At 32.7% G+C, this 12,791-nt stretch overlaps 1 protein-coding gene across 1 annotated transcript; it reads left to right on the top strand.

The window, feature by feature from the left end:
- Positions 1 to 690: 690 nt before the first annotated feature.
- On the top strand, positions 691 to 12,581 carry LOC140750761 (netrin receptor UNC5C). The gene is made up of 13 exons (XM_073084471.1): positions 691 to 1,040; positions 2,570 to 2,961; positions 3,256 to 3,466; positions 3,904 to 4,103; positions 5,672 to 5,750; positions 6,087 to 6,278; positions 6,530 to 6,586; positions 6,811 to 6,972; positions 7,253 to 7,384; positions 7,459 to 7,627; positions 8,515 to 8,624; positions 9,056 to 9,313; positions 10,238 to 12,581. Exons 1-13 carry the CDS (start codon positions 959 to 961, stop codon positions 11,404 to 11,406), a joined length of 3,213 nt encoding a protein of 1,070 aa, XP_072940572.1. The 5' UTR covers positions 691 to 958; the 3' UTR covers positions 11,407 to 12,581.
- Positions 12,582 to 12,791: the final 210 nt, after the last annotated feature.

Raw genomic sequence — 12,791 nt, 5'->3', positions numbered from 1 at the left:
AGTTTTCCCCTCTCTAGACAAAATTACGTAGTATTCTATCGGTATCCTTACAATCCCTAACCTACATTGGTTGAGCTGTGTTCTAATCTACAATTGGATTCTTAAAGTTTCGCCAATAACGACATAAATTATTGTAACCAATAAAGCACTAAGCGACCTCAGGTGTAACTGGAAGTAAGATGGGTGACCGCAAGTGGCTAAACATGCAGATGCTTAGGAGAGAACGTGAAGTAATTGACAATGTCCTTTGTGAAAATATAGTCAAATATTGTTCAAAGTGGACGTCTTGTAAAAACCGAATTGGTTGATCATTCAGGATTTTTCCATCTCATACTTTACTTAATACATGGACCTATCCTGTTTTGAGAAGATAATCGTACCACGCAGTTGTATGTAGAAATCATCAAATATTTGGTTATTTAAACCTGAGTTACTTATGATATTTTTTGAACATTGAGCAGATATGCTGGACTTGTACATGTGTAATTGTAATTGTCTATTTATTATGTAGTCTACGAGCTAAATAACGCAAATAGTGGTAGATTCATTCATCGCTTAAGTTTAACTGTTCTCGGTAGAACACATTCCTAACATCAGACTGTTATTTGAAACTAAGGGGTTGGAGCATGCGCACAAAAGTTTCTTTCAACCGGGACTTTGTTCATTCATCCCTTATATCCCAGTTGATAACCAACCGTGGTGCGAGAAACACCTATCAACCGTTGAGCAAAAATACGAAAACTTTTACGTATAACGATATTTTTTCGGTGAAGTGAAATTAATACGCAATATTTTAAATTAGGAATGATTTATTGTGGATAAGATTTGAATAAAGTTTAAAGTGTTGGAATAGTTATAAGAATAAATAAAATGTAGTAATTGAGCGCAGTTATGGAAGAAAATGGTGTCGTTAAAAAGTATACCGATTTGTTAATTGCTCTGGGACAATATAAGTGTAATGGATGTATTTTTTTGGACTTGCGCCTTCATAATTCAAATTCAATTGGCATTATGTGTGAAAACGGAGGACGGGATAAAAAGTAAGTGCAATCGTTTATAAAATTTACTTCTTGGTTATACTTATATAGCTTTTTTTAACTATATATAAGTTACACACCTATTATAAAATCATATTTTATTAGTTATTTTGTATTTAAAATGACACAGCTAAAAGTTGTAATATGTTTGTGTTGTTGTTAGATTACTTCATATCTATTTTTATGAATACATCGTACAGATATTGTGTAAATAATAATTATATGTTATTTCTTTACATAAATAATTCTTCCAAGTTTTAAATTTGTCAAATAAATTTTAAGTAAGAACCAATGGCAAAGTCACATATTTTTATGGAAATCCTAATGATTAATTGGTTTTTTAAAAGATTAAATATTGGTTGCGTATTAAATTATTTTTTTCCACAGAAAATTGAACATATTTTAATATATTGGAGCCACAATAACACATTAGTTTTGCGTGTAATGCAATCTTATTCAAGTACGGTGGTATACCTAACTTTTAGTTTTTGTCAGACTAATTCTGAACTGATTCTACTATTACTATGTATAAATAGTAATTATTGTTCATAGTTTAACATACTTTATATTTAATGACGAATTTTAATAACGCTTTTATGTGAGACTTAAATGTTAATAAAAGGTTTTTTAGCAAGGTAGCAAGTATATTACTTTAAAAAAAATATATTACTTTTAGTAATTGTATTATTACTTGAACAGATCATCGTAGGAACAAACAAAATATTTCAATTTTATTTATTTGTCTGAGAGTTAACATTTACACTGCGATAAGAAAGGCTATCCTTTAGCGAAGATACCGTATGTGCTGCATCACGATGATAATAACTTTTTCCTAATGTACGTAATATAAATGTAATAGTGAGAGATGAGATAACAGGCTTCTTTAATAAAATTGATTTTAGCTCTAAATATACACAAGTACTATACAATAACTATGAGTTCAAAGTTAAGTATAATTATTTATGATTATGTTTCGGTAATATACTCGTAGTTATGTTTCCATATTTTCATATTTTGACATGGATGGGTGGTGCTACGACATTTTCGAATGGTAGGGTTTAATTTTTTCTATACACCCGATCCACATATTACTTATCTCTTGGATAGTAAAGCATTTTAAAAAGAAACTTTATTTTGTATTTTTATCAACGTAGAAGTACCACACCTATAATATACACGGGAGCGTAATAAATGTTCCATTAAAGTACTTACAAACACAATTATGAGGTTTGGGTGTCATTATTAAAGAAATAAATATAGGCAGTTAATATTTAGGATTATCTACTCATCTTGAGTTAGTAAAGATATACGTTTGACTATTCGCAAGCGAAGGGAGTCAAGTTTATTACTACTACTCTTACATTAGACATTTTAGATATCTTGCTGGTTTTATTACGAATTTAGTTCTCGACTAGTTTTTTTTATTACCTAAATAATTTTACTATTGATAAAAAACTGCCTTAAAGTTTTAATTATAACGATGTTGATAAACGGATTTTTAAAGTAAAAATTAAATGAATCATAATTTGTAGATGCTCTTCGCACAGATGACAGTTCAGTCAAGGAAGACATCAAAGAAGATAAACCATTGGAATTCCTCGTAGCACATCCCAAAAATGAACTGAAAGATTATTTCCTACCCCCAGTTTTTGTAAACGAAGAGATTGACGAAGAAGAGGGTGAAGATGATGAAAATTCTTATTTAGATTACGATTATGAAAACAAAGAAACAAATTATAAAGATTCACCTGATTCTCAACAAGTAGCAAAAAACACAGATGAGGAAGTTCTACCCATAGACGATAAAATCCCTTTGCACACTACCAAAGACAATTTGCCTATATTTTTACTGGAACCGGAAAACACTTATGTAGTTAAAAATAAACCAGCTACATTAAAATGCCGAGCTGCGAATGCTTTAGAAGTAAGTAAACAAACATTTTGTCGTTAATGGAACAAATATTTATTTTAAATACAAACCGTTTTACCCAAAAAATATTTTGTTTTAATATTTCAAAACAAATCACTAATTGATTGGTTTAAGTATTTTGTATTTATTGAAATTAATATTATTGGATATAATTTGTCCCTCAACTTTATTCCTACGAATAAAGTCAGTTAAGACTATCTAAAATAAAGGGAATTCCAAACTTCAAGTCAAAATATGAGGTAAAATTTTTAAGGAGGAATTAATATAGAGACCAACTTATTTCTTTAGGTATTTTTCAAATGCAACGGAATTAAAACACAAGCTCTGAACTTCGAATTCGTGGACCCACAAACTGGGGTCCGGATTATTGAGGGGGAGTACAAGGTGACTAGGGAGCAGGTGGAGGAATATTTCGGGAGCGAAAAGTATCAATGTTCATGCTACGCTTGGACCAGCCGTGGGCAGATTAGGAGTCAACCGGCTACTATCGAACTTGCTTGTAAGTAGTTGTTACTTCTTTAGATAATCTTCCTCCAGTACTAAAGAAACCGTTATCACATAGATTAAAATGAAATGAAGTGACCTAATAGTTTACTTCTTTTATTTGTTAAATTTCCCCGAGCATGAAACTAACAATTTTTACATAGATTTAAATGTGTAAGTATGGTCCAAGTATAGATTAAGTGACCAAATAGTTTCTTAGTAGATAATTATTTTTCATGAGGACAGGTTTGTGAACTTACCGTAATGTGTAGTTATTTATCCCCTTTAAGCCAGTTACTTGGTCTAGCCAGGCCATAATTCTGTATCTGTAAAAATGATTCAAAAATCATCATCATTATTTTCTTTTACTACGACCTTAATCCCAAGGTCAAATTATCATTTTTATCCATTAATCCCCAAGTTAAAATTTATCCGTAACATTATTATTCGTAGATATCAAAAAGCATTTCTCAGTGGCACCACAGTCACAGCTCGCAAAGCAGTACACAGCAGTAACGTTTCGTTGCGAGCCGCCACCCGCAGCGCCCTTCGCACAGTTGTACTGGCTGAAGAATGGAGCCCCGGTTGTCGTTGATGACAATGTGCAGATATCTAAGGAAGGGGACTTGCTTATTAAACAGGCTTCCTTATTGGTAAGTTGGTGGAATATTTTGATTTAAATGTGTTCGATAAACCTTTTGAGTATTGAGAAATGTGTACTTTGTGTAACCAACTTAATGAATCCACTGCTGGAAACTCTAGTTTACTCTAGAAAAGGAAGATCTTCTACAGGCCATTTCCATAGTATAGGTATACACCTATTATAAAGATTCACCTGATCTTCATCTACTACGGGAGTATATACATATTCCCGTAGTAGATGAGTAACTACGCGAGATGACGTTTTTATACAACTTCTGGATTTAATCATGTCGCTTACAAATTTTTTGAATATATCACTCTGTGTAAGCAAGCTATTGTTCGATATAGGTTTTTCTAGAAACTAAAGTTCTTCCGCAGTCGATTGACTATGTTGCTCAACGTAGTAGATAGTCTTTGCAATAAGACGCTTTTATCCGTCTCTGGATTTAATTATTCACAGCAAGAACACACAGTTTGGTCGTAGGAAGGGTTTGGAAAGGACATCACAGAGCTATCCAATTTTGTTTATCATTTATATTTTTTGTACATGTAATAATTTGCACATATTTTCATGTGAATTGAACCGAACTAAATCTCGATCTGTCTCGTGTTGAATATATTCTCGTCTAGACCTAAATCATTTTTCACGCCATACCATCTGCGTCCCAGAGAATTCGGGACGTAAATTTGTTGAAATTGGGAAATTGTTGTACTATACGTTGTTCAAAACTTTTTTGTGATTTATTTTCTTAAAGGTACTTTTGTTCCTACCCAAATGGATCAAAAATAATCTAAATTTTTTTGTAAGTAACACCTATGTGATTTTTGGTTTGTACTTAAAATATGAGTTTCACCTGGCAGACTTATGTTTGACTAGTTTTTGCCCGCGGCTTCGCCCGCTTTTAAAAGAAAATAATATAACATACTAACATACATAAAACTGAAAATTCGTACCTTCAACTTTGCTAAAGATCATCACTTGATCAAATGCATAGTTAACGATTCAATCCTTACTAATATCGATTAAAATAATCGATGTTTTGGGTCCAAAAGATCGATTCTCCGATTTATCGATCTTAGATCGCCATCCCTAGTTCCCGTAGGATTTCCGGGATAAAAACTATCCTATGTCCTTTCTCGGGTCTCAGACTATCTTTGTACAAAATTTCATCAAAATCGGTTCAGTGGTTTGGGCGTGAAGAAGAGACAACCAGACAGACAGACATACAGATAGACAGACAGAGGTACTTTCGGATTTATAATATTAAGTAAGGATAAGGAATATTAGTAAGGAAGTAAGGATATGGATCTTTCAACTTCGTGAACTATGTTTTTTGTATGTTACGTGTAGTTAATGTATAAGATATAAGTCAACATTTTCTTAATATCATAGATATCCACTGGTAACAAAATATCTTCATTTTCGTATATGAGATTTTTTCTTATAGGAAATATTCAATACTAAGAATATTTTCCTTTTTCTAAACGTCTGTACGAATACGTATATCTGTGAATGTATTCCATACAAATGACACGTATGGAAATATCTTTTAGAGTCTAGACCTAAATCAATTTGCAGGACATGGCGAACTACACCTGCGTCGCGGAGAATTTGGCTGGCAAGAGGATGTCTGAGCCTGCCCTGCTCACAGTTTTCGGTGTGTGAGGGTTTCCTTTTATTCAAGTATCGAATATTTGTGATATTTAAAGGAATCTTCAAGACTGTTTAGATTGCAAATGCAAATGTTATCAATTTGCTATAGTAATTGTTTATACCTTTTCACCAACTTTACCAACGCGCATCCCTGTACATATTCTATAATCTTGTTCGCGATAAATCCTGTACCATTGGGTGTAAAATGCTATTAAAATCGATTCCGCTCTTATCAAACTACCACCTACATATATTATGTGTATATGTTTTGCTAGATATTTGAATGATCGTGTGTCCATTTTTAAATCATTTACATCTAAATCCCCACCGGTGCCCTTAGTCAATGGCGGCTGGACAGCATGGTCTACTTGGACGGACTGTTTCTGTTCCGGCCAAGTCCGAGAACACCGTGAGGGGAGGCCGGGAAGACGGCGAGTTAGAACTTGCACCGCACCACGACCTTTGAATGGAGGACAGCCCTGTGTGGGACACAGCGTCCAGAAAACGAAGGAGTGCTTGGACTGTGATTTGGGTAAGGTTTTAAAAGTGATAATATAATTGGGCCTTTTCTTTTATGAGTAAAACATTGTAGGAGAGTAAATAATCGCTATTCCGTGATAGATGATTAAGTTTTGTTATTAATTGATGCATTGCAAATATATATCGGTTTGACTTAATATTTATGAATTAATTTTATTTAAAAAATGTTTTTAACAGTTATACATTGTTATATGAATTATTCTTACCATTAACAATTTGTTGCTACAAATTATATTGTTTCAGATGTCTACGTCGATAGTATAGATGAATTAGCAGATGAGTCTTCAGACATACTTTTGGGTAGGTAACAAACAAATACCATTCATAAACTTTAATAAATTAGGGATGATATTAAAGGTGAGGGTGATTGGCGAAAATTTTCTAATTCACATCAGAATCTTTTTCTCTATAACAATTGTGATTTAAATGTGTGAAACCGTTTCTAACTCAAACTAAGAATTTGAAAGTCTTTTGGTCATATTAAGATTTTAAAATCAAGTGTTACTATAACCAAGTATATCCAGGTCGATGGTCCCAATGGTCTGAGTGGTCGAGATGTGATTCCGACTGTCTTCAAACCAGACGACGGAGATGTGTCACAAGTACAGCATGTTTGGGGAAAGACTACCAAGTTGCTCAATGTCCGCTGTGTGTTAGGACTTCTAAGTCCGATATTATGCATGATGGTTGGTAAAGCAATTATAATCTAGTTTTGCTCAATTCGTTTACTGCTTCATCGATATTTTTGTAGATATTACTTAGGTACTAGGTTTATGTTTTAGATAACAGTAAAGTAGTAAAAACAAAGTTGTGCTTAAAAGTATGTTTTTCTATTTTTACCTATATTTGAAATACGTCTTTATTTATATACTTTTTTATTTTTATTTTGTTATTACTAACATGCTCTATTTTACAAATAATAGTTGAGTTATGATTTTCTTACTAAATCGCTATAATATCTTTCAGGATCATCATATTGGCCTTTATTAATAGCGTTGTCAATTGCATTTTTGATATTTATTGTTGTTGTTATATTGGGTATTAAGTATATGAAATTTAAAATGGCCGAAAATTCCCCATACGTGAAGCCACCACCAGGTAACTAGATTGTTATTTTTTGTAGAATTTAAATATACTTAATATTGATTTAAACCATGTAAATTTTGGCGTAGGTACTAATTATTTCGGAAATGTGATAAAAAGAACTCTAACGAACCAACCAGACTTAACAATACATGAGGAATTCCAAACTATGGATTCGAGGAGAACACACAGACAAGCAAGTGTGCCTAGCAATAATCGCCATGAACACCTATATGAAGTGCCACAATTAGCTAACAGGTAAGTAAAGAATCTAATAGTTATAAGTCATAACCAAGTGGCTTGAAATTCTATCTTAGGGTCTGAGAATTTAATCCCAGATTTGCCAGCCCAACCCTTGATGACGAAGTTATCTGTGTATTAGAAATTAATTACCCTTGCTTATTCAAATTTAATTCAAATTAAAAACAATAGCTTTATTTTAAAAATAGTCTGTCTCTCAATTCGTAACCCATTATCGCTGATACAAATATTTTACATCGAAAACCATTTAGTGAATTAAAATTCATATGCGCGATCATGTTTCATGTTGATATTCATTCAAACCGATCGTTTAAACGATAGCGGGAACTAACCAATGTTTCGATATTACTCGTTTCAGTTCATTCGTTATGAATACTGATTACAATCATACGGTTAACATATTACAGATAGTCAATTTAACGCTATATTTTCTAGCGACGGGAATTAATCTAGTAATTGAATATTTAATCTGTCGAGATCACATTAATTTATATTGCTGTTTCCACAAAATATTGTTTGGTTTCATTTGGAAATGGATGGATGAAATTACTGGTATGTTTTAATTGGAATCAAATTTATGATCTCATATCTTGATCACCTTTTGGACTGGTTTTATTAATTAACTTTGACCAAAACACTATATCATTGCAAAGTTTTACAAATTTGCTTTAACAATAAAATTAGAAGATAATAAAATAAAACGAGGAGTTTACGAATTTACACTTGGTTAGACTATTTCTTAAATTATTTTCAATCTAAGAGATATATACCTAGAAAAAAAACAATAATTTCTTGGTGTTGAGAGAAGATTAGCAGCCTACTCCGAGCAGTGGCACGCCAACAATTTGATGATGTCACATTTTGAACGATACATTTCCTTCCAGCTACATCGCTCCCATAGATCACGAGGTAAGAACCGAGCGCACAGAACGGAATTACGCTTGCAAGGATAACGCGGAGTCAGATCGGTCTGACTCCAGCTGCTTTTTGACCTGTGAGTCCCTAACGTCATCTAACAAAAAACCATGTCACAGAAACAAAAGTTTAAACAAATGAATCTTAGTAACGCACTAAATACACACAATAGTGAACGTTAATTACATAGTAAAGTTAATTTTAAATAAAAATCTTAAAAGTATTGAGCATTTCGGCAACACATTTGTTTATTAAAAAGAAAGAAACTTATGTTATGGTGGATGAAGTTAGTTGCTAAAAACAGTTGGACAAAACAATTTTATTTTTTAATCAATTTTATAAGTCTCTGTCGAAATCGTAAATATCTTTCCAAATTATTTGGAAACTCATGTTAAATCATTTAATCTTAAAACTTTGTTTCTTTGACAATTGGATCACTTCAACTATGCTTCTTACAAAGCTTAAACTTTGCAATCACTTAACGAAATGTTGATAGTAGCGTTCTTGCAGCGGGGTCGTCCTACGGCAATGAAAGTGTAGAGATGTCGCCATCGCTGAAAAACAACGCTTCAGTAGATTTGAAATTTCTAAATTCACAATACTTGGAGACTGCTACTTCGAAGATAGTTGGCAGTGACGGTGATTGGTTAAATCTGGAGAAATGCGGAGTAAGATTGTATGTGCCTGAAGGAGTGGTTGATAAAGGGGAAGAACTATTCTCGGTTGAGGTCACAGATGAGGAATGGAATCGTCCGTTATTGCAAGAAGGTAATGCTTACAATATTTTCGTCTCCGAGCTACGATAACTAAAATACAATTTGAATACCAAAAGACATTATTGACCTACCTGACAAATGGTTTAAACCGATTATAAAACTAAATTGTGCGCAAAAAGGCTTATTACAAGGTAAATAACTGTTTAAATAATATGCATTGTGTGATATAACTCTAACATAAATTATTAATTCTAAAGAAGTATCCACTATGTAAACTCTTTAATACCTATTAAATTAAAACAAATATGACGCATTTTGAGCTGCTTCTTCTCACTGAAAGACTTTCCAACGTGATCGAGATTGCTAATTTAAAAAGTTTATTTATGAATATTTTTTTAATAAATGAGATTTACATTTGAAATAAGTGTCGACGTTACAATAAAAGAAGGTAGACTGCCTCACGAAAATTATTACAAAGCAAAGTTTGCCGATTTGCGCAGAGCAAACAAATTTTGCATATTTTGCATGCAATGAATATAAATATGCAACCTTGTGGCCTTGAGTAGCATAATTAAGTGGCACACGTCATTTGATATTTAAAACAAAATGCGTCACTACCGAATATATTTTCTAGACAATCTTTTAGTTTCTAGCTTCACCTATTTATTATCTTTCTTAAAAAAATTTAAACTGACGCAATTTTTCATAATAAAGGTTAATTACCAATTATTGCATGATGAGCAAGGATGGACTTCTAATGTTTTGTGGTCAAATTAATTTCATAACACAAGAAATAATAATCATTTTTTGTAATTAAGTAAATATATCTCTAATTTAGTTCTAATGTTTTCCAATTAGCCTGAACCAATTTCTAGAGTCAATTCCATTTAAACTTAAGTGCCCACGTCAGCTGTTCGCTTCCCACGAATGTTTGTAAAACGGTATTGGAATAGTGGTCTGTATTTATCTTTCGCAGGTGAGACTCAACTAAGCCCGGTCGTAAGGTGTGGTCCGAAAAACTTTCATTTCCGCAAGGGAGTAGTCCTTAGCTTCCCACATTGTGCATCACTGAAAAGCAGCAGTTGGCAGCTATCGATCCATCAGAAGCCCGAAGAGATTAACTCGAGGGAGTGGAGGAAAGTTTTGACGCTAGGCCAAGAAACGCCAGGCACTCCGATATTCGCGCAGGTCGATCCAGTTAAAGTTTACCTCGTGTGTGAATTCTTGAGCGATTTTGTTTTAATCGGCAGAAGTTTTAATGGCCTCGACGCTAAATCACTGAAGCTCGCGTTGTTTCTCACTAAACGCCTGGACGACGGCTACTACAGCTTGAACGTTCACGTTTTCAACGATACTCCTTATTCTTTCTACGATTGCTTGGAGAGTGAAAAACGCTCAGGAGGATATTTGTTGTGCGATCCAAAGACTGTTTGCTTTCAGGAGAGCTGCTCGGATTTGTGTTTCAATATTAGGGATGTTGGAACCGGGTGGAAAATTCATTCGGGTGGTAAATATCAAGAGTTACCTTACACGCAAATTTGGAGTATGACTACCAAGTCGTCTCACTGCGGTTTCGTGTTGCAGCAAGTCGATGCAATTAACTGTCTAGAATTGAATTTATCGGTGTATCAAAAACAAAAGCAAACCAACTCCGTGACTTTTAACCTTAAAACTAACGATTTTAATTCGAATTTCAACTGCAATAAACGATTCAGCTACTCGGGCGTCGAAATGGGTTACGGTTTTAATATCCTGGAGAATCCATTCAATTACTCGTCGCTGTCTAAAAAAGAGGGCCGCTATGATTTCGTTTATAGGAACGGAATGGTTCGGAGTAACTTCAACTTGGACAATAATTACTATAGAATTAACGCGTTAACTAAATCGGATAGGATAATACTCTGTAAGCTATTGGACAGTCAGACGTCCAAAGGCAACGATTGGAGGCTCCTCGCGGACAAATTAAAGATAACGTCTTATTACTATTACTTCTCCAATACTTGTTCTCCGACCGAGAATATTTTGAATCTGTGGATCTGTAGGAACAACGACTCTAATATGTTGGTGAGTTTGTCTCGAATTTTCAGGGAAATGTCTAGAATCGACTGCGCGACTGTTGTGGAGAGGCGATGCTTTCCTAATTAGACTGAATTCGTTCTGAGACGTTCTTTTGATTGTAATAGTATGTAGTGTTTTGGTTTATTCTGCCTATGCAAGCCTGGTGTGCAATTTAGTTTTACAGTGATACGATATAAATGATGATGACTTATACCAAATCTATTTTGTTTATACAAAAAATATTTTGAAAAACATCCTTGTTTGGATTCTTTTAATTGTGACGTCTCACTTTCATCAACTTTTACTGTATTATAATTTGTTCTTGAATTAAACTAGTTGGAGACATAACTATTATTACAAGATTTTTTATTGAACCAAAGCGTGTTAATCTGATAAGAACGAAGTTCCTTATGCTCTCATCCACACTGACATGTAGGTATTGTGTGCTAAACTAAAATAAAAATATAATAAAGAAATAAATGTAATTTTGTTTATTAATCACAAACTAATTATTAAAGAAATATTGATTATAACAACAAATAAAATAAATATTATTAAATTTAAAAAATAACCCTTCCTTGGCAGTCGGGTAAAACGACTTACCACTTCTTAAAAACTTAAAAATTTAATCTGTGCAATTTCGATGCGGAAGGCAATTATTTCGTACTAGCCTGAAATTACGAATAAATGATTTTTTTCACATATTTTAGAATATCAAATACCTACCGACCGCATGCAGCTTACATTTGAACTGTTAAACGTAGGCCATCTGAAGGAGCCTTAATACGTAATTAGGAACCTCGTTCTAATGTACATTTTGTGTAATTAATTCGGAAACTTTAAATCATTTCATTTGTAAATTAATTGTATTAAAGCGTCATTGAGTTTTTCATTACATAGTTTTATTTGAAAGTAAAATTTTTGTAACTATTTACAGACTGGTTTTAACGTTTAATTTAAACATAATAAGCCTTTAAGTATATTAGCAATTGCACATTGCATTTTTATTCAAAATATATTTTGTATTCTATTTTAACGTAATGTAGGTAATGTAAATATGAGTTTGGTTTTAAAATTAAACCAGTCTGTATAGAGCTTTATTATAAAACCTAATAATAGAAGTGCTTAAAAATTGAACGAAATTTGTTTCAAAAACATAAGTTATATAATTATAGTTACGAACCAAATAGATACTGTATGTAATGTTTGATTAAGGAATATAAAAATGATTTTAGTAGTGATTTTAAAATTTTGAAATAAATATTTTAAAAAGGGTTGTTTTATTTCTATTACTTTCTTATCCCTATATATCATGCCCATAGTAGCCAATTGACATGTTACATTTGATAGAGGATGAATTTTATTTTCTGGGATTCAAAGGAGACATTAGTGTAAAATTAATTAGTGTAAAATGAGGACATTTAATTAAGTAGAAAAAATACCTTTAACAGAATAAATATTTCCGGTATTGT

This window comes from Epargyreus clarus, unplaced genomic scaffold, assembly GCF_041222505.1.
Source record: "Epargyreus clarus isolate Ecla_fem2 unplaced genomic scaffold, WU_Ecla_fem_2.2 ptg000021l, whole genome shotgun sequence".
NCBI classification, from domain to species: domain Eukaryota; kingdom Metazoa; phylum Arthropoda; class Insecta; order Lepidoptera; family Hesperiidae; genus Epargyreus; species Epargyreus clarus.
The sequence above is the reverse complement of the archived record's forward strand: the minus strand, read 5'-3'. Positions and strand labels throughout refer to the sequence as shown.